A 23,495-nucleotide genomic window follows, 5' to 3' on the forward strand; every position below is an offset into this window, starting at 1 on the left:
AGTCTCACTAACTAGAAGGCTCTGTTACAGGGCAACACTGAGTAAAAGCAGGATTATGTAATCACACACATTAAAGAAGAGAATGCCCTACTCAAATGAAAATCATCCTGTAACACAATGTATGCCTCAAAATCAGGATAAAACACACTGTGGATGAAGTTTTAAACATTCCTTCAAGCTTCATATGGGACAGAAGCAAAAATATAAAAATACAGAGCTCTACACCTATGCGGTAGGAAAAATGTAGTAATGATTTCTCATTAGACATGTATTCATTATTATGGCATCCTTAAAAACACTAACTTCAGACTAGTCCCTCACAACTTTCCATAAGGTCAAATTAAGAAAAGTAGACAGAGTACCTCTTTCTACATGGCACCTTTCATTGCAATTCTAAGTATTAAGGTTATCAGATATCAAGAAATAAGAAGGCAAGAATAAGAACAACTTTAGAATTTAACACAGATTTTATACGGAAGTTTTATATATTATTTTAAAGTTAGGTATTAGTTATCCAATCACCTTTCACATGAGAAAGCTGATAAGATGACCTTACTATTTTTCCTTGCAGATGATCACCAGTTGTTTGAACTTACTTCTGATTATTTGTTTCAAAGCTCTTACCTTCCAAAACAGAATACTACAGTGTCGACAGAAATGCAAGGTGTCCCCGTACTGCTCCTTTATTGGGTAATATTTCTGAAGTGCAAAGTACATCAGCTTCCAGTCAATGTGACCTTTCTCCGATGGAATCAAATGCCTACAAAACTAGACATAAAATTAGTACCTTCCTTTAAAATTGTTGTCTTCAGTTCAGGCAAAGGACAGGGGAAGGAGGAGGGAAGGTAGTTAAACTGAAGTTTTGTAACTAAAATTCTTTGAAGTCAGTATTATGACATCATACATCTCTGCAAAGCAGATCTGGCCACAAAAAAGATGGAAGGGAAAGACTAAAAATAGGAGACAGAATATTCACCAAAAAAAACTAGGCCATACACAGCTGATCTTATTCGACTGTCTCAAAATTATTCTAATTATAGTCAAGAAGCTTTTAACAAAACAGTATTTAGAGCTGTAAGCAATTAATTTTATCCTTTAAAAAACCTAAACCACTCAGGAATGAGATTTAAAAACATGATTGTGCATTACAGATAGTGTTTTTCTGTTAAAGCATTATGAATTTCAATAACACTTTTTCTTTAATTTTAAAAGCATTTACATGTTTTACATTTGGTTGTGAAGTTTCTAGAAGGATAGCAATAATTAGTGATTGATGTACTTCTTGAGGACCTTATCTGCATGTGAAGATTAGCTGCTGCACAACAGCTATTCCTCCCCAGCTTGAGAGACAGACAAGGTTTATTAAGTATGTATAATAAAAGATTTCTGTTCCACTCAATGTGGATTAATGCTAATACATTGAGGGCTTTCTTCATTCAGAAGACAATTCCTGAATGGGGGGAGAATAGCACTGCCTTTCTGATTTCAGCTACACTTCACTTTGTTTCATAATGGCTCTCATTTTTTCCAAATTGCTCTACAGATATCAATTATGTTTTCACGGTTGTTTCAATGGCTCAACAAACACACTGCAGAGGACAGAAAAAAACAACCTAACATGATTCTGTGGCTTATTAAGGCAATATGCTTTTAAAGAGAAGAAGCAGAATTTGATATGGGAATATCATTAGATAATAACTTAGTGAGAAATGGAATGTGAACATTCAGGAACACATTGGAAACACTGTCTACAACAGTACTTTATGGGGCACAGCGACAGCTAATTTCTCTAAACCCTTAAGGATCTTTTTCCCTGCATTATCCTAGTATAAGAAGTTCTTCTCTAACCAGTTTTGTCACTGTTCAATAGAGCTTACCTCATCTACCCTCAAAATCCACTCAACTGCTTTGTTATCCTTGTAACTTCACCTTGAATTCTTCTGGGCTGCTTCTGAAGATGGGTTTTCAGTTTGCTTTTGTCTGTCTAGTTTTTCCACAGTTAATTCTAAAACCTTTCATCTCACAAAAACAAAAAAAATCTTATTTGGGTCAATGGTGCATGAGTTAATTGAGCTTCATTTCTGTCTTTCCCATTACAATAATATGTAATCTGGTGGTCACCAAGCAACTTCAACCTGCCAGATGTAAGAATGAGTACTTTGGCTTCCTCCAGTACAGAATGTACTAGGTTTCAAAAGTTCTTCCTCCAGCTCTGATTACGTACCGTCTACTTTCTTAGGTTTATTTTCACCTAGCCTGATTTTTTCCCAGCATTTAATAATGTCATAAAATCAAGACAGTTCTTGCATTCACCTTTAAATAATGCAAGGAAACAGCCCTGTAGTTATCCTAAACTCACAGACATGCTGAATGCAATATTTAGGAGGAATCAAGCCCCAAATACAGAGAATACTCACAATTACTGCACAATGATACATTTCTTATCAGGGCAAACTCATGCTCTATTCTTAGTACATGATATCAGAAAGGCTACATTTATACAAATAACAGAGTTTATTACCTGCTTTTCTGCAAAGTGGTACTGGCAGAGTTTTTTCCACAACTGTCTGTCTTCACTAAGCATGTACAAAGTTGGGGTCACTTGACCCAGAGTAATAATGTCCCAGCCATCAGAGAACCTGTATAAGATGTTATTCAGCATATGGAGAGGGAGATCGCTAAGCGTAAGTCCATTGTTGACTTGCTGGAAATAAGAGTTGAAGACTTTTAGCTACAGAAACATGACAGTGTAAAGTACAAATAAGATTCTTTACTTTGGAGGCACCTTAGGTCTTAGATTAATTTTTTTCAAATCACTGAGTAAAATCTATGGTTAATGCTTGCCTACAGTTATTCTCTAACTGCTGTTGAATAATGACTAATGGTACAGAAGAAGCAACAAACTGTAAGTTTTATAACTCATAGCCTTCCTACTTTTTTTTTTTAAAAAACATATCCTGAATTCATTATTTAAATTTGAAATAATTTTTAAACACTTCTGTTCTCTCAAAATAGTATTATGCAGTCTTGAAAACTGAATATTCCATCTCTAGTGTGATAAAGCCTTAACTATAAGAAAGGCATGAACCAATTATTTCTAACTTGCTGGATCACTAGTTTCTCAATTTTTATTAACAAATAAAACACATGTTGACTTGACTTAAGACAACTAGAGTACAGAAAAGAATACATAATACAGGACTGAAGACCAGAGGTACAAAATGAAAGCATTTTGGAAGACAGAGGCAGAAAAGAGTGGGATAATTTCTGAAGTCTAGAGAAAGTTTCCACTCATTTATAAGTGACAGGATCTGCAGCGGTGACAGATGAGAGCACCGAGAAAGTTTTCATTAAGACTATACACCTCTGTGAACTGTAGTGGGGTAAGCTACAGCACAGCTCCTACACGACTACAGCTGGAGCCCACAGTGCCACGTGGCAGAGGCCCAGCAGGCTGGAGACAGTGTCCAGTGGCAGGGAGGGAGCATGGGCAGCTGCCAGCCCCAGGGAGCAGAGCTGCCCTGTCACAGGGTGGTGCCAGCACAGCAGCCCTGCACCCACGGGCTCACACTTCTGTCTGCTTCCTTCCCAGACAGTCACCTTGCTGAGAGACCAGACTTCCCACAGAGTCATCTGGTACAAACACTGCTGGGGCTGTCCTCTGCTGAGGAATGAGTATGTGAGCACTGCAGATGCAAAATTTCTCAGGGGCTACTTCAGGCAGTATAAAACAGCTCCAAAGGAAGAGACACGCTGGAGGAAACGAGCGCAGCAGTAACTGCACTGTCTCAGAAGTGTCTGTGCTGTGGTTGCCTGGCACACGAAAACTGCTGAGACCAGGTTTCTCATTTCTCCTTTCTATTGCAAAAGTAGCTGGTTTATTCAGATTATCAGCTCACACAGATAGGACAATTTCAAAGTTTCATAGCTGAAAGTCAATAGATAAAAACTCTTGTATGGCTTTACAGTGAGCAGTATCTTATAACATTTCTTCCAGGAGCAACCCAGTCAGATTAAAAAAAAAAAAAAAGTCTGCTTATCATCAGAAGTTTCCACTATAAAACCCTGAAAGAGTGCATATCACATGCTTTGAACAGTCACATGAGGAGAATCCAGATACTGAAGTCATTATCTTTTTTTAACAAAAGCAACTGTGCTAATGCATAAATCTGTAAAACTGCTATTTGAGTATTTTCTCTCTTTCTTTCTTATTTTTATTTCTTCAGTTGTAGAAAATTCATTTTGGAACTAAAAACTGCGCTTTTTCTTCATGTCTATCTGACAAACTAGAGATAATATTTTTTTAGCTTATATGAGCAGGAAAACCAATCCTATCTATACATCTCTACTACAAAGCAGCGGTACAGACACTGCAGCCATTTTCAATAGAGAAAAGCTATTAAAACATTAGAAAATTAAGTTGATGACAATGCATTAATTTCCATTACTTCTTTGTAAAACAAAACAAGTAAAACTGTTTAAAATATAGTTGAAACTTAGTTCACTTACAAATCCTCATACAATATTCAACATAACACCCCACCCCCCAAATATTAATTAATACAGTTTAATAATATACCTTGTTCATCTGAAGGTTTTTTAATTGTTGTTGCCACAGAAGGATAGTTTCTAATCGGCAAATCCAAATATTGATGTTGCCTACCAGCACAGATTTTCCTACTCCCCTAATGAGTATACAGAGAGTAGAACTCAGATCCTGTAGAAGATCTTTGATCAATCGTGGATTATACTGGTCTTCCATAACTGGAAAACAAAACAAACCAAATACAATTTTGGTTGTCAGAGTTAACCAAGCCAACAGCTCAAGCTAATCAACATTTTTTTTAGATTAATTACTTATGAGTCAATCGTTTGTGTACAAATAACTCTCCTAATTCCCACCATGACATTTATTGGTGCTGTTCCTTACATGCAAGATCAATAATAAGCTATTTCACAGGCAAATTTGATGCATTTAATAAACTTAATGCTCAAGAGGTAGTTATAAATCAAATTTCTTCCATTCAAAGCAGACAGTGTAACATCTCCATTTAGTGTGGTTACCAGAAAAAAATAAAAATCAATACAATGTAATGGCTTTTTCTTAAAATAATCAAAACCTACTTTTTTTGAGTCTCAGTACATCATGCAAACTTAAACCCAAATATTTTATTAACCTAAAAGTTTTCACATTTTGTGAAGAATATATTTTAGCAGTAACCAGCAGTTTTTTAATAGAACCTAAATGTCACTTAATTTCACCAACCTGTTTCAACAGACTCTAATCAATAACCAAGAGAAAATAACTCACTACAATTATGGGATGGCAAGTATGAAACCTGGCACTAGTTAAGTATGCTATTGCTATGTCTTACAGTATAAAAATGGTAACAAAACTAATAAAAACAAAAATCAGTTTATAGCTTAGTTACAGCAATTAAATCTGAACAGTCAAGATTACAAATTCTTAGGTCTTACCCTTCTGCACAATTTTGTCCAAAATGTTAAAGTAGTTCTTCTGTGCTGCACCACTCAGTGAAGTTAACTGGGATTTTGCAATTAACTGCAAAAGCTATGACAAAAAATTAAAAGTCAGAAGAATTACAAAAGTAAAGGATGGTTTTAAATGCATACTTAGTGCATACAATCACCTACAACAGCCTGCATTGGCATTTTGTGAAAATATAACTACAGAGTTCAAAGGACAAAGTAAGACATGTGGAAAGCTTTAAGTATTCCCACAGCATCCCATAAGCAATTTCTGAAGGATGTACATTTTCAAAATACTGTACAAATATTTATCTTTGTTGCTTATCTCTGACAAAGCACATGACATACAGACTTTATGAGCAGTAGTGTAGCAACAGAGAGAGTCTCTTTTGGGGGCTCACAAATAAAAACATGAACTTGGACTGGGTCCTGAAATCCCTGACAGATCTGGTGGCCAGGAACATCACTGTGAACTGATACCAGCTACCAGAATTACAGCTTCTGAGTGAAAGTATCATGCTGGTCAAACTTAAGTGTGATGGATTCAGTGCACTACTTTCTATTCATGGAAAGGAAACACCCTATTTTGCCTAAACTAGGGAAAAAACAATTTCTGTATTAGACCTACATTCAGGTGCCTGGTAGAATAGAACACAGTGATCTAATAATGAGCAGTGTACAAACCATATAAGTAACTTTCCCTTAACTGTTATAGTAAGAATCTCCCAGCCACTCCTCTGTCTCTGAAACCATTGTGAGGAAAAAAGTGACAAGAATGGTGGCAATGGTTTAGGGCAAAATAATCAAAACAGCTAAAATTCTTGCCACACATGAATGCCAAGCTATAGCTACTACAGGCAGCCCTTGCTCTATTCTGGCACATTTGCTTTTACATTTCAGATTAAGTTTCGTAGCTGATAAGAACCATTAGCTCTCCAAGAAAAAACAGTCTCTCTTATTATGAGAGACTTTGATGTTGTGACATCATTGCAATGTTCAGAGGTGTGGCACTGAGCTCTGCAATTGCACTTTATAACAATGAGTTCAGAACAAGGGTTCTCAACACACTGGAAAGGGAAAGCACAAAGCAGAAAACAGTGCTCCCTACAGAGTGCTCTGGTGTAGGGTAGCATCAAGCATTGGCACAGAGGATGAAAAAGACTAAGCTTGGCAAAAATTATATTTTATCTTCATTTATAAAACACCAATTTGACACTTCACTCAACATTAATTTTCCTTGGGAGGAAGAAAGAATACACCTATTCTGTCCCTGATTTAATAATGCTACTTCTGGTTTCTCTGCACGATCTCTGACAAAACATTATGTACTACGAAAGAAAGAAATAACTGTCCTCATGTATTTAAATACAAGTAATCTAGTCTCAAAAATTGTATAAATAGATATCAGGATCTCTTTGTTGGATTTTTCAAAGCCTATTAGCTTGATTAATAATTTAGAACACACCTAGAGGTCTCTGGCAGTCTGCCAGTGCAAGCAAGTAGGTACATTTCTCTTGATTAATTTAAAAAAAAAAAAAAAATCAGTTATGTTGCTCAGTCTAAAGATCAAATCAAAGAAAAAAATTCCACCTGACTGGTTTTAATGAAGACTCCAATTTCAGTGAAAGTTAATATGCAAGGATTAAGACAATTCTAGCAAAAGCAAGGTAGCAGGGAGTACAAGGATCTCACACACTGATACATGTAGAGCCATGGCTTATGTTGTCTACTTGAGATTGGAACTTTGAATGGATCACCTGTTTACTTGGAAACATTTGGACAAAACCCACCCATATCAAATTCAATGTATCAAAATTTAACAGCTATGAAGTTATCAACACACTACAGAACCAACAAATAAAAAAATAAAAAAACCCCTGATTCTACCTTCTCCCTGTCACTGCCCATCCTAAAAGGGTCCTGGACAGACATCAATATTAACTTTTAATAATGAATGGCGTATTTTTAGTCAGTTGGAGAATCATCTTGATGGTTTGGGACCAAAGAAGAGCTAGAGTAAAGTTTGGTTTTTTAAAATAGTATTCTTGATTTAAACCTTGCTATCAACAAACAGCCACCACCTTGGGGAAACTGATGCAAAGACATGATTAAAGTCTTGTATTTGTAAAACAATTCCAAATTTTAAAAATTCCAAACAAACTCTAAAACATTTAAAGGATTTCCAAAGTCTATCTACTAATTTAAATTCACCCAGATTTCTTAGGGACTGCTATCAGCAGAATAATGGTTTGGACTGCAAAGCCAAATTTCTGAATTTTAAAGTACTGCTCCTTCTTCAACGATCTGAAACCTGGCTGACTAAACCAGATTTTATATTTCTTGGTAACCAGAAGAAAAACTCATCAATGTACTTATGCTGGATTTTGCACTTTGACTCAATCAAAGCAACCCAGTTTAGGCACTGCAGCATCTAAAACAAATGCAAAATTCTAGATCGGCATTCCTTTTACCTGCTTGCTGTTCAAGTGAGGCAACCAAGGCTGACACCATTTATACCAAATCACCTTTTATAAGTGCTTTTGTTTTTCTTCCTACTGTTCAAGGCTGAAAAGTATTGGGAAGGATCAAGGCTCTTGATTCTGCTCCCAAAACAGCATTAAAAAGACATATTCCAAACCACAACACATACATACACCAAAAAAACTCCAAACCCTTCAAGGGGAACAAAACAGGTACCCTAACCACTAGCCTGGAAGCAAATCCTTTTTGCTTTGTTTCACCTCTTGTTTTTCTGAAAGTAAAGCTTTCAGAAGTAAAGTAATTGCCTAAGCTTCACAGGGATGGAGATAGAATGTGTTTTCTCTCCAAACAGTCCACAGCCTAGTGGTAAGGGTGTTTTCCTGGACCGTTTATTTAATTTTTATTTGTGTCTTTTCAAGTTCTGGGTGCATTCCAAGAAATACAATACTTTTGAACAGCCTCACCACTGAACAGAACTCTAGTCCTGATATGATTCGCATTTTGAGCTTCTCTAGAAGTTGGGACAAGCACTCTACTGCCTCAGGTTAGATAATAAAATAAACCTGGGGCTAGAAAGAGATCAGTAACTGCAAAACAGGAATTTCCAAGCAGGCAGCTGGTGAGGCATTGAGGCAATTAAGGCTGGAGTCTCAAGTTCTAAGGAATGTTAAATTAATGCATAGATATCTTGTCCTTAATTAAAAAAAACAAACCTGTGCAGTGAATCATAGGAAGAGTAAGATGTTGCAGAATATGCAGAAACAGCAGAATATTTACACATCAAGTACTCTTCTGGAAATTGTTATTTGAAATATATTTGAGATGCAGCAAAGTATATTTAAGATTAGTAACACTTTGCTGGTTTTGGTTGTATAGAAATTATTTTACCTTTAAAGAGCGTTCATTACCCAAACTGATGAACAACAACTGAAGCTACCCTCTGAATAACACAGCACACTGGCCATCACCATCCTCCTCAAGCTCTAGGCTTTCAGACAGCCATATAATGAGTTTTTACCAAAGAAAATTTACTCAAAGCTGCTACTTGCATTATAAATTACGTATGATCAGGATATTTTTACAAATCATCATCTGTTCAGTGCAAAAATAATCCTTTTTTAGACACAGGCACATCTGCAAATGAATTTTTATAATATGCATGTAAAATAAAGAGCTCACTTTGACCACGTAATTGAACCTCCGGATGTCCTGAATCGCACTTGAAAAGTCTAAGCGGTTAAAGGCTTCTCCCAAGGTGCAATAGCCATGTCTCTGAGAAGGGGAAAAAATACACTTTAATTAGAAGGACACAGAGACAAAATTGAGTGAAACACTCAGAAAGGCACTCTGACATGCAGCTGATGCTAATGGATACCATGCTCCCTGGAAATATAGTGCCTCTGGACTGAAGAGTTATTTGTTCCACAAGAAATTAAATGAAACCAGATACATTATTTATAACTATCAGGTATGTAGGCAAAGCCTTTCAATTCATACTAAATGTGTAATCTGGCATCACAGGTATTCGATTTCCCTGGGAACCTACTCCACTCTTGCATGGCCACAATGCTGGCACTCCCTCATGGCTATCACAGTCCGCATTTGCCATGCACAAGGGAGAACTTGCTTGTACAGCTGTCTGAGCCTATGAGAATTATCTGACTCACACTCGAGGCTGAGAACATAGCTAGTTGCTCCTGGGATCAGAGGAACAAATGGTCTGAACATCTAGAATTTATTTGCTAGGTGCTAGAAGATTAGGCACTTTTTTTTTAATGCACCAAGAGCAACTGCACTTTCTTTTGGTACTTCTCCATATACTAACGTGAAAATGGAAGTTTCAGAGGCTGTTGAGAATAACTTACGGTGGTAGAAGCCCAAAATGATGTGGAATTATGTAAACTCAGTACATTTACAGCCACAAAGCCACACTGGAGCCCAGGATCAAATGGACTGAGGCTAGAATGTACTTTAACTAGTAAAAGAGAGTTTTGCAGAGCAGTGTGCTACTACGGTTTTATTAGCCCAGGAAGAAGGGGATAAATAATTATTTAAAGCTCATTCCTAGACAGACATCCTCAGTAAATTATGGGATGCTGACCAGTTTTGAAGTACAAATAATGCTCCTTTTTGCAACCCAGTGAACGCTTAGCCTGCATGTACCCCAGTGGGAAGGGACAATTAAGAATTCAGTGCAGAGTGGTGATAATTACTGCCTGTTGGTTAACGACCAAATTCAGGATTGTACTGCTTGCTCATTCAGCTGATACACCCAAACCCACTTCACAACATGCACATCTTGCTTAGATAAAAGAAGTGAATTAACACCTACAGTCAACAAAACATTGAAATTTAAATATTTGTGGCTGTTCTCTGGCTTATCATTAGGTCATGCTTAAAACATAAGAGACATTTCCCTAAACAGATTTCTATGAAACTACAGCTCTACCTTTCCTAGTGCACCATCATGACAAAATTATTCAAAAAACATCTCCAATTCCATTTCAGCCACACACATGCACTTGCTTTGTTTTTTTTCAATTTCAATTCTCTTCCATAGCACTTTTCACATGTTTCTTATCAAGACTTTCATATCTTGTCATTCTGCCCTAAAAAACAGTATGCACTTTGGGAAAAAAAGTTTCCTAGTTGTGAGACCAGTATTTCAAAATCAAGAAAGACTAGAACCTGTCAGAAAAACTAAAGCCTCTAAATTATGTTTTAGATTAGCTTAAATTGTTGCTCTGAATTTTTTGGTTCATGTATTCTTATTTCTTGCTACTTTTTCAAACTTCTACTGTAAGCTTTTAAATTTATACAAAGAATTGAAAGACTGGTGTTTAATTCTAACCATTCCTGGTTTGTTTTTTATACTAAAAAAACCCAAATAAACCTGAAAGATGAATGGTCATATGTTAGAAGGTAAACAAAATATTTTGTCCACTCTCTGAATGGACAAGGAACAAAATCAAATACTCACACATCACTAGTACACCAACTTCTGCACAAGTAGGGAAAAAAAACCTAACCCCTATATATATGGGTTATGAAGGACACCAGTGCATGATTTTAGGCTGTTTGTATTTTGGCCTCAATGTACTTTGAAACTTCAGCTTAACCTTATCATTCAAAGCACCACAATGACTGGTGACAGTCTGTTGTCCCCCTGCTCCTTCTCACCCTAATTTGAGACAGCACAAAGTGAAAAAGCATGCCTGAGACTTTTGCAGAGCTCTCTAAGTAACCTCATCTAGAAGATAAAGCAGGAAGAGGACTGAATCTAGTGAAAGGCTTCAGAGTACCCTTCGGATGCAGAGGGGCAGTCTCTGGGTCACAGGTCTATGAGGTCTGAAAAGTCTTGCAGTATGTCCTTTTATGTAAGCTCTCCTCAATAGCATGCCCTTCCTGAGTAAAAAGCTCTGTATTGTCCCAGCTCTAAAATGCAAGGCTACCTCTGCCTGCGTGAGTACAGTCATTAGTCTCACCACCTTCCCTCTCTCCTGGCCAGCATTATTATGTGGATGTAAAACCTCCTTACTGGTGTTCAAGTTCCACACTGTTGGAGTCCAGGGCATTCCTTTGGTTGCCCTGGAGGGTCAGGGACCTGGGCAGGGGGGTCTGGGACCCCAGCCCAGAGCCCAGGGCACAGAGAAACACTGGCTTTGATTTCAGTCCATGGGAGAGGCTTCTTGCACTGCAGGAAGCATTGCAGGCCACAAGAGTGTGAAAAATAGTAGTTTAGTATATCACAGGGTGAAAAAACAGTGACTTTGGGATTTTTGGCATTGAAGTGAACGGGGCAAGATGGAGAATTTAGGGCGTTGTCTCTTTCTTCTTCCTTCTTGTTCCCTCACTCCATTTCTGCAGTGACGTTGGCACAAAGTAGTTAGTGAGGATTGGGTCAGAGTAAAAATGACCTTTTTAGTAATAGTGATAGACATTGGTAAGAAATAGTAAATAAAGAATACGTAGCAATTAGTATAAAAGATAAGGACAGCCCAGAGACAGGAGGAGTCACCAGATGTCCGAGCCGCGGCAAACATCTTTTGGACACTGAGAAAATTGTAAGATAAGAACTAATAAAGGAAGCATGTAACCTTGAAGACTCCGCCTTTTCCTGCGTTTGGCACAGAGCTTTGCAGAGGGCCAGAACTCTAAAACCACCTGAATGCCGGGGAATTTAAGCTCCTGAAAAGGAGCCCCCGGCACCACACATCCCAGATAGCCATGGCAATCAGCACAGGGGTGAAACTCATACTTCAGGACAGTTTAATCTCCATGTACAATGGACATAGTTTAACTCTTGACTTTCCAAGAGGTCACTCAAAGAGCTTTCATATTCTCTTTCTAATTACATGATAGAGTTTATATCCCAAACTGAAAGCATGTGAACTTTGTTGAAAATAAAGTTTGTAAAGTTTGAAACTGATGTTTTACTTACTTCAATTCAAATTCACACCAAGATGCCAAAATATCAGGTGGCTGCCTGCAAGCAACTTCTTTGGAGATAAATCTCTGGTTTTACAAATACTTTTCATCTTAGTTCAAAGAGACAGTAGAAAGATAGACGGGCTTGGATAAGTAGCAGAGAACTGTTAAGTTTATCCTTGCAAGTTCCCACACCTCTGCCACAAAGGCCTACCTAGAAGTCACTCTGCCAGTTGCCTTTGCCTCAGCACGTGAAGATGTCCCATGTTGCCAATGAAGACAGTTAAGTATAGCCCCCTAAGACCACATGGCAAAAATAATTTTTTTAATATACTGTCTGTCAATTAAGAACCACAAAGATTGTAGGAATTGACCCATACTTACTTCCTTGGTGCTTTCTTTATGAACGTAAATCCACTTTTCACGATAAAAACCTAATATAAAATCAAAATACAACCATTTTAGGCTTCCACATTAGTTAATGTCTTCCAGAAAGAAACTCAGCTAAACATACAACTTTTATTAAAATGCTTCATAAGATAGCAGAACATTTTGAATGAAGGAAGTTTATAAAGGCTGGAAAAGATAACTAAAAATTTTCACAAGTCATAGACTTCATGAAAATAATAGAAAAGTTATAGATTTTTTTTTTTTTAAACTACAAGAGTTGGCACACAATTGGCAGATGAATAACAACTTTTGTCAGCTGAAACCAATCACTGGCATAACAGTGGTGCTACATAATTCCTGACTTTTTTTTTAATACAACAGGCTCCTTAGTACAGGAGATAGAGACAACGCTTTTGCTCCTGACCACTCCACATCTCTAATCCATTTTCTCCTGTACAGGTGCCTGTTCTACATTGACTTGGTTCAACAAACTGCAAAGGACTGCAGGGAAGTCAAGCATACAAGACTAACAAAGGCAACCAGGCTAACTTTCACAAGTCTCACATGCTGTCAAATGAGACATACAGCCCCTTGAATCTTCTGAAATACCTGAAACTCAGATAAGCCTGGAAAAGCTAGCAGCTTTCTGCAACACCATCTCTCTATCATTTCAAGATCAAAACATTAGCAATGCCAAGTAGTTGCTAACCAACTTACCTTTTTTTACCTACTCTACCAAATTCTCTGTTTCAATAAGTTACTTGCTGTCATATACATTTGCAGACCAAAGACCTTTTACAAATGAGAACTGATAAAATGGCTTTCGTATTTTAATTTTTTAAAAGGGACTTCTCGCCAAGAAATTCAGTACTGATAAAATCTTTATCAAGAGATACGATTATTATGGCAAAACATATTTATTTATGAACTGATTCTGGAGTTGTATGACTAATTAGAACTTAAATTAAACAAAAATAAACTATCTGCTTTGGGAAGCAGAAGCTCCCACAAGCATCCAGAAGAATTTAATCTAAAACTAGTCCATAAAACATAACAGTGGTTAGTATCACCTAATCCTCAGAATTACTATTCTTAAATTAATTACCTTTGAGTCTTTGAAAAAACATCCAACACAATAAACGACTGATAACACAGTTTCAATTAGACACATCAGTTTTGACACCAGAATTTGTTGCCAATACAGAAAGACATAATTTGGAAGGCTACTCGATAGGTGAATATAACATGGCTATTATAACATCTGAACCTACAGGAGTCTTCTAAAATAAATGAAAAAAAACCAAAACAGGCTTACATTGTGAATCTGTGTTATTCCTAAAATGATCTTTTTTCCTTTTCTTGGCTGCAAACTCACAGTCTTCAGTATTGTACACTTCTTCATTCTCATCATCCCCAGTTATGATACTGAAATAAAAACATCTAATTAGAATAGCAGTAATTAAATATTTAAGATGCATACATTTTACAATTTTCTGCATTTAAGTCTACCAGCTGAAAAAAGAAAGCAATCATTCTTAATTAAGATACTCTACCTCATTGTCTATAGCAACATGTATCTAGAGAGAAGTTGTCTTCTTCCCAGAGGGGTTGAATTTTGTGCCAAAGTGATTAAATATGCAAAAGTATCTTCCTAAGAGGTATCTTGTAAGTCATTACTGACAATCAGGAAGGACTACCAAGGAGACAGAACTTGTGGGACAACTGTAAAACTCTGCAAAGTTCGGATGTACAAAAATCCATTATTTGAAGTGGACCAAGCCTTAACTGCACACAGGTAAAAAGTCTGTGAAGAATTATTGCACATCCTTGCACAGGCAGAAAGCCAGCAAAGAATGATATCTCTCTTACTACTGTCACCTTTGAGGCAAAGAAAATCCTTCTTTTAAGAAACTTGATTCACAACTCCGCACATACTACAGGCGTTGTAGCACTGCTTTACCAATGATTTGTAGAGCATCAAGAGCCAAGGGTCCGCCTCTGCCAGACAGACTCAACCCTACCTATGTCACTTCTGACAGTTAACTATGTAACCCAACACTGAGGATTACACCAAACGCTTAGGCATGTTGAACATACAGTGTGAATATTAAAAAAAAAAAAAAACATATACGAATTATTGAAAATCTTTTTCAATAAGCTAATCTTTCTAAAATGTACATGCATTTAAGAACTGTCTATGCTACAGGAAATCTACATAGCTTCATAAAAAAAAAATTCTTTCCATTTTTGCAGATAACCATAAGGGCCAGCAACAAAGATAAGAATGGGTGTTCTCTTTTCTAGCACTGAGAAGGAAGACACTTCATATGAAGGCCACGGTCTTGCACAGATAAGAAGAATAATGAAGGATGCATGGTAATGAAGTTTAACTGGGGGACTTTTTTTATTTCAACATTACTGCTCTTTGGCAACAAAGCTGTATATGAAACTCCTCACATTCGTTACTATTTTTAATCTAAATTGCTTTTGATCACTGTCAGTTTGGACTTCGGATTTAAACAACTGAATGCTGTAAACAGAAGGACAGAAGTTTTTTCAAAAATAATCTGTATCTGGGCATTAAGTGACAAAAATCAAATTATTTTAGTCTATTGCTACTAGCTTACAGAGTTAAAATTTTCAGGTTTGAATCATCTGTTAAACAACATTGTAAAAAATGTTTGGCTTCCGCATTGTTCTAATCAGTACACACTAGCTCAGCTTAAAGATACACAGGTCAAGAAGATTTAGAAAAAGAAAGCTAGTTTCATCTTAGCTTTGTTTTTTCAGGATTTATACCTAACATACCTCTGCATTCAGACAGTGCTCAATCCAAGGTGATGGCCATAGTTCAGTCCTTAATATTTTTAAAGCAGAGGATAAAGACTCAACACTTTAAATATTCTATGCAGCAGTGCCAAATATCACATCTGGTCAAACAGCAGAAGAGTTCAGAAGGAAGAAATCAGCAAGAGACAAAAGCAAAGCAACTGACAAAAGCAAAACATCAATACAAGTTATTTGATTATGTAACATTCTAATCCATCAGTATGGGTTGTTCCTTTATTTTTTCCCCCCCCAAAGCTATCATATAGCTCACTAAACTCACTAAAAATAATTTAATTGGGATTTAACATATTGGCTGCATCACCACATTATATGAGAAGCTATGGCAGAATCTGAAGAGTTGCTACAGAACCAGAAACTGAGCCAAAGCTCCCAGAGCTTTATCATCCTAACAACAGATACAGGGAGATAGGTCTGATACTCTGCAACATAATCCAAGCAGCACAGAAACTCATTCCCCTTGACAAGGGCAAGCCATGGGGAGAGGATGAGAGGCCAAATTCCTGAAGGTCTGCTTAGAAGAAGAAGGTTAATATGTAATGATTCCTTCTTTTGTTCCTGGAGGAAGTGTCCCTAGAAAGTAATTTAGATCAGTAATATACCTGAACTGATTTGAAGCCCACTCCTGACACCCCATAATATACACTTGCTCATGCATCATATAAATAACTAAGGTGGCTTAAGTAGTCATTAAACATAAGGAATTGTGAAGATGGAGATGGTTATTTCAAACACCTTTGTTTAGCATTCAAATTTGTCTGTGACATTCCTGGAATTCCTCAAGTCTCTTTAGAGACAAGACAAATTGGACTGTTACCTCTATTTCCTCATGTTCTGTCCCACTTCACATAGAGAGTCTTTCCCTATTCATCTGTAAACAACACCACTCTTCTTGACAAACCTTTAGTCTGAAAGCAATGACTGAAAGTAAGGGTTCCACAGACATCAGAAGAATGGGATAGAAACACAGAGTTACTCAGTGACTACTAGCACTCCTTCCAGAAATCTGCAGAGCTGCTTGACAAGTAATGAAGCTGCTCTACTGTTCCAAAAGCAACCCCTGCCCCCTCAAACACCAAGCTAAGATACAAGAAACCAAAGCAAGTGCTGCACGTGCCATATGGCGCAACAGAAGCCTTCATTTAATGCTTTTATTATAATACTGCACGTGACATTTGAGTGCACCTGGCAGGATTTAAATACATACATAATACTGCCAATTTACAGCTATTCTTACTCTCTTCTTGATGACGCACTTCATAAAAAAATTATTCTAAAGCTTTTAAAAGCAAAGTACCTGGTGTCCTTAGAACTGTATCTTGGATAAATCATGTAACAATTTCAGTTTTTCCAAAAAAAGTAATTTCACAGCAGTATTTAAATAACCTCTTGGGTATGACACTTAAAATGATGGAAAATGTGACAGGGCTATCTGAGCTCCAACTATTTTCACTCATCCCCTTGCTTCTTTTCACATGGCCCTCAAGTCATGCAGTTATATACAGAGACGCACTGAGTATTTTAGAAGTGACTCTCACAGCTTGACCCTGGAAAATCCTGATCTAAGTGCATGCACCAAATGATTTTTGTCATTTGAAAAGTATATCATAATGTTATTTATTAACAGATTCAAATCAAAGGACTTCTATCCAGTGCCAAAATCAGTCTTGTGAAGACTGTATCTCACACAATTAGATAACAGACACCACAGACTGAAATGACTACCCTGTCAGCCCAAATAGTTCACAAATGAACCTAACACACAAAAAAATAAATATCACCATCATGAAAATCTTAATAGTCTAATTCTCTTTCTTTTACCTCCAAAGGAATGCATAAGACAGCTTTACTCCTAAATTGCAGGCTACTGAAAGGCAGTTCCATCCCCACCAAACTTCAAGGACACAGTGCAATAGCACTGGAAGTGTCTATCTTTGCTTGAATTTACAGGCAGTCATGGCCATCACTCACACCACCGAGCTTGAATGCACACAGCCCAGGCAACATTTCCAGCCACTATATACCCTGAACACAAGGCACTCATGCAAATAACTAAGACCTACAGAAGTGATGGTCTCTTTTTTCCCTACCTTAGTTTCTATAAAAAGATCTAAAGTGGAACTATTCAAGCATTATGCCAAATAATTAAAACTGCTCCTGCACAAGTGATTATATTTGTTCAAGCATGGTTACCATTAGGTCCACCAATTTTACTAATTCAGCAGCTGGATTCACCAAGGCATTGGATGATTAATCAAGCAAAGTTAGAAGTTCTACATTAATAAGAACACATTCTTCAATTGAAGTAACTTATGTGTCTTTAAGGTTTATTTCTGAATCTATTTGTGATTAGATCTTTGTAATTTCTGGAGAAAAAGTATTTGGAATGAGTAAAGGACAAAGTTTGGCAAGCAACTCTGTCTACACTTTCTCTTGCAGAAGAGAATAGAAGCAAAACTAGAAAGGGTTTCATTAAACTATGCAGCTTGAATTTAGTATTGCATGTAAGGGAGCAGTTATAGCAGTTTTTCTCTATAAAGAAATAAAGTACTAACTTCAGAAGAGATTCCTACAGAACATTTTAGTGAAAAAGATCATTCCTTACAATGGAATTGTAATTGTCAATTAACAAAACCTAGAACTACCAGACTGACATACACCACCACCCCTATTCAAAGGGCAGCTTAAAGAGAAACAAATAGGATTTTTGTACTGTTTACCTTAAGTTTCTTCTACAAGGAAGCACTTTATCAGGTTTCATTCTTTTTTTAGTGCTACATCATGTTAACAAATCTCCTAAGCTGTGTTATCTTCAATATAATTATAATTAATAATTATTTCCAAATAGCATAAGATGGTACAGAGAACCAGCCAGCAACACATTTTACACTGCTGTACCACAGTATGAAGCCCTGCCCATTACATAGAAGAACCCCAAGTCCGGGTATATGCTGGCCCTGCAGAACCTCAGCTGGCCTTGCTTTGAGTATGTGTTTCAACCAGATGACACCCAGAGGTCATTTTCACCCTAAATTGTTCCATAATGTTGTGCAAATAGACATCAATTGCAGTTAAACGGCAGAATTTAACTGGCATATAAAGAGTTCAAGTTACAATCATAGATCCAAAGTTAAAAGTGTAGTGAAATTACTCCAAAGTAGTGCTACTATGTCAAGACATAGCAACTTGAATTCTCTAGTCTGAGTTTGAACAACATACATTTTTAATTGAATAGACAGAAGCAAAATAAAGAATCAAAAATTAAAGGCACAGTTTTTGGCTCCAGATGAATTCAATCCTAAGAGTCTTCCAAGATTAAGGAGAACAACAACAAGGAAAAAGAAAAAAAACCAATCTAGTATTTTTGCTCCAAGAAGCAATAAAATACCCCACCTTGCTCTTTGGGGAAAAGATACATATATACATTTATATACACATACAATTATGAGCAGAAGTCTTAATGGTATTCATAAAGACTGATAATTCCTTTAATACTTACCAAACACTATTAATTAAGCAACCTACATGATACTTATTTTTGAAGCAATTTGCGCAGTTGCTAAGTACTTCTTAGATTTCCCTTAACTTGCCGAGAATACTATTAAAGATATGAAAGAGAGAAGATTTTGTCAAAGGTTTTTAAGGCAACTTTTATGTTGGAGGCTTACATTCTTCAAGACAAAGTTTTGTATCCACAGTGGCCAGACTGTGAGGATAAAGAAGCCAAATAAGATCAGCGACAGATGAACACAAAAGCAAAAAAGGCATGAAGAAGACAGCAGAATAAGCTTAATAATAATGCTTCACTGCTTGATAACTCCCTTGAGGATTGTTTCACAAATTTAGAAAACACAGGTGTGTGACCACATCAAGTCTGAGCTTCCCAGTAAATTCCCTCTCTAAACCAGATGAGTTATCATTTACTGGACTAACAACAAAACACTGAATGTTCCCTTTCCTCATTATGAGCACATTATGCTGGAATTTATGACGAAGAATGCTGTCCCTGAGAATTACTTCTTTGTGGAGAAATTTGTCTTGACAAAGTGATTTATACCACACCAGTCTGTGGGCATTTGCCACAAGTATTACTTTATTTATCTAATCTCTTTCTCACCTGTCCTGCAGGAGCACATACATTCATATATTGTGTTAGAGAATGAGCATTAAGCTACCACTGATTGTATATTTGGAGCAAAGGCATTTTATGGCTACCACAAACTAATCCAATACCCACTCAGGAGAAAGCCTTCATTCAAAGCCTTCATTCACTTCCAGGTAACAGTTCAATATGCCTGTTGCACTTGCAATTTACAAGTTCACTTTTACCTTTCAACAGTACTCAACAGGCTTGGGGGGGCAGGTTTTCTCTTTTATTTGTTTTGGGGTTTTTTAAAGTATTTATTTTTTTAGTATTTTGAAAGACATGTAGCCTAAGAAGGGATCTGGCTGCTTCAAATAAGCAACTCACAAAGCAGTGACAAAAGACAGACAATTTCCACAGGGGTCTCCTGTCTGCCTAACTAACAAAACACATGACTGCATTTGTATACAGATGACATCAGCTACCACAAACAGTTGCAATCTGAATGGAAATTAAGTCAATTTTGCCTTACCACCTGCTATTAATTCATGCAGAATCTCTTTTTTTTTAAACTTACACAGTGTGGCTGATATCATTCAGCTGATTATTCCCATCCTCAAGTGCAGGACTAAAGGGTTCACATCTTTTCCATCCATCTTCTGTTTTAACCCATCTCCATCCAGGGGATCTCCAGTCTTGGCCCAAAAACGGCATAGTTTCTCTATAAGCAGCAAGAAGAGATTATTTGTCTATTATTTACGAAAAAAAAAGTTTCAAAACTTCCAGTCATTATTTCAGTTTTCTCCTTAGCCTTAAAAAAAAATACTTTGAGAAAAGTTCTCTGTAGAGCATCCTTTTAAGAAACAGATTCAGTGGTTTAAGTAGATTTTTTATTCTCTAACCATGTTCTTCTTGTCTTTTAGCATTTATTAGATCAAGGTAGATTTCCTTGTTCTTTAGAGAACAAGGAAAAAGAATGCTGTCAGTCCGAGAACGGAACGATACCAAAAAAAGCAAAATTATATCAATTATATCACGTGTAATCTGCCCTGCCATGATCAAACAGATCACTGATTTTTATATGTGACTAACAAATGGATTTAAAGAGATTGACAGCTCATAAAATCAATGTTGCTCCTTTTGTTTTTTCTAATCCTTACAAATACTGAGTTTACGGTACAATGTGTAGTGATGTTTCAGTAAAGGAATTTTAACATTCCCAAAAATCTTTTTAGGTTGTTGTTGTGGGTCACTTCCCATGCCAGCCTATTAAGCAGATACCAGGACAAAAGGAGTCTGCAACAAAGTCCATTGTGACATGTCTCCAGAAATTCCTACAAACTGATGCAGGTCATCACAGCTATATCACTCAAACAGTGTTCTGCTACCATTTTTCAAAAGTGAGATTCACTTCTGACACATGAAGAACTTGAACAAGGCAGCTCCCTACACTTTGAAGACAATAACCTTGCCAGCTTTTGCTCTTCTTCCCATTCATCACACAAACCTATTGCTCCTTAGTTTAAAAAGAGATTTCACATGCAAGCTGCAGAGGGAAGAAAGCATTATCTTATTCAAAACATATGTTAATATATAACAGCAACAGCTTTAGTCCTAACAAATATGCATTTTCTAATATTTTTTCAACTTGAAAAAACTATTAATCCCCATCAGTAAACACTACTATGAATTTATTTAAACATGTGCACTCTTGACCAGCATTTGCCCAATCTATTTGTTAGAACAGGATAAAAAGCCAGAAGAAATACAGGTTGAGTGAGCCAGTTTTTCTTTATTTAAAAATCTGCACAGCATGCAAAACAAAGTGCATTGACTAGGCCTCAGGATTGACTAGTCACCCCTATTAATATCTTAGCTTTCCTCTCCTCCTAACAAGAACTTTTTCCAAAATTTACAACAACCGTTCCCCCAGTCGCAACAAACTTTATTCATGCTTATCTGCTTTTTCAATCCTTTTACTGCTTCAGAGGAGTAATATGAACCAGAACAAGTTGTTTAGTATTCCCCTCATATGGGTGTTTTTATCACAGAATGGTTTGGGTTGGAAGGGACCTAAAAGGTCACCCAGTTCCAATCAGGGCAACACCTTCCATGAAAAAGGTTGCTCAGAGCCCCATCCAATCTGGCCTTGAATGCTAAAAAGGGTGGGATACCCACCACACCTCTGGGCAACCTGTGCCAGCACTTCATCACTCTCACAGTAAAGAACTTTTGACTAAGACCTAACCTAAATCTACTGTCTTTCAGTTTGATGCCATTTTGCCTTGTTCTGTCACTACATGCCCTTGTAAAAAGTCCTTCTCCAGCTCTCTTGTAAGCCCCCTTTAAAGTACTGGAAGACTGCTCTGATGGTCTTCCCAAAGCCTTCTCTTCACCTGGCTAAACAACCCCAGTTCTCTCAGCCTGTGTTCATAGGACAGGTACTCCAGACCTCCTCTGGACTCTCTACAACATGTTCACAGCCTTCCTATGTGGGGATCCCAGAGCTGGATGCAACACTGTAGGTGGTATATGAGGAGAGCAGAGTAGAGGGGCAGAATCACCTCCCCTGACGCACTGGCCACACTCCTTTTGGTGCAGCCCAGAACACCTTTGGCTTTCTGGGCTGCAAGTGCACATTGCTGACTCATGTTGAGCTCCTTGTTGACCAATAGCCCTGAGTCCTTCTCCTCAAAGCTGTTCTCAATCCATTCCCCACCCATCCTGAATTTGTGCTTGGGATTGCCACGAACCCAGCTGCAGCACGTAGCACTTGGCCTTGTTGAATTTCACGAGGCTTGTAGACACTCATTTCTCTCCTGTCAAGGTCCCTCTGGATGGCATCCCTTCTTTCCAGCTTGTTGACTGCAACACACGATTTGGTGCCATCCAAAAACATGCAGAGGATATACTCAATCCCACTGTCCACGTCCCCAGCAAAGATGTTAAACAGGCTCAGTCCCAATCCTGACTCCTCAACAATGTCACTTGTCACTCGTCTCCACTTAGACACAGAACTGTTGACTGCAACACTTTGAGGATGACCATCCAGCCAGTTCTTTATCTACCCAGCAGTCCATCTGTGAAATCCACGTCTCTCCAGTTTAGAGACAAGGAAACTGCATGGGACAGTGTCAAATGCTTTTCATAAGTTCAGGCAAATTACATCAGTCACGGTGTGACCTCGTATGACCTCATCCACCAACCTCGAAATCCCACTGCAGAAGGCCACCAGATGAGTGAGGCAGGATTTGACTCCAGCGAAACCATGCCGGCTCCCATCCTCACACAGTCGAATGAGATCCCAACACCACATTCGTCCAGACAGGCTCCAGATGCCTCCCTCCAGACCCCTCAGTGCTGCCCGTCATGCGTCGCCCCAGGCCCCTCCACAGACCTATCTGCCCACCCTGACTTCTAACACCTTGTCCCACACTCCTTCAGCTCCACACGCCCTTAAGAACCAACCCCAAACCCCTCAAGCCACTGCTGCCCACACTCAGCCCCAACCCCCCGGGCCGACGGGGCTCACACACACGGCCCCGCAGGTGTACTCCTGACCCCGCTGCCGGCCGGGCCGGGCCGGGCCGGGCCGGGCCAGAGCCGCGCTCACCTCACAGCGCCGATCCCGCCGTCCCCGCCGCTCCCCGCCCGGCGCTCGGCCCGGTGGTGTTGCCGGAAGTACCATGGGCCGCGCTGGCCACGCCCCCAGCGCGCTGATTGGCCCCAACCCGCCGCGCTTGTTGCTACCCGGCAGCGCGCGCCGCCATTGGCG

The 23,495-nt window shown here is 38.1% G+C and overlaps 1 protein-coding gene across 5 annotated transcripts in view; it reads right to left on the reverse strand.

Annotated features, from left to right (window-relative positions):
• The window catches only part of FBXO25 (F-box protein 25), a 31,334-nt gene extending 7,910 nt beyond the window's left edge, over positions 1 to 23,424 (reverse strand). For 2 of the 5 annotated variants that reach the window (XM_040059644.1, XM_040059643.1), the window contains exons 1-9: positions 23,334 to 23,424; positions 20,298 to 20,441; positions 14,105 to 14,214; positions 12,784 to 12,833; positions 9,151 to 9,243; positions 5,479 to 5,572; positions 4,580 to 4,764; positions 2,522 to 2,704; positions 625 to 768 (exon numbers count right to left, since the gene is read on the reverse strand). In XM_040059644.1, coding sequence (XP_039915578.1) covers positions 625 to 768; positions 2,522 to 2,704; positions 4,580 to 4,764; positions 5,479 to 5,572; positions 9,151 to 9,243; positions 12,784 to 12,833; positions 14,105 to 14,214; positions 20,298 to 20,434 — 996 coding nt within the window. In that variant the 5' untranslated portion in view covers positions 20,435 to 20,441; positions 23,334 to 23,424. Of the gene's footprint in view, positions 1 to 624; positions 769 to 2,521; positions 2,705 to 4,579; positions 4,765 to 5,478; positions 5,573 to 9,150; positions 9,244 to 12,783; positions 12,834 to 14,104; positions 14,215 to 20,297; positions 20,442 to 22,926; positions 23,128 to 23,333 lie in introns of those variants that run through there. The other 3 variants (XM_040059641.2, XM_040059642.2, XM_040059645.1) reach the window with 3 other exon arrangements.
• Between the last annotated feature and the right edge of the window lie 71 nt (positions 23,425 to 23,495).

The sequence above is a fragment of the Hirundo rustica genome, chromosome 3 (assembly GCF_015227805.2).
Source record: "Hirundo rustica isolate bHirRus1 chromosome 3, bHirRus1.pri.v3, whole genome shotgun sequence".
NCBI lineage: Eukaryota > Metazoa > Chordata > Aves > Passeriformes > Hirundinidae > Hirundo > Hirundo rustica.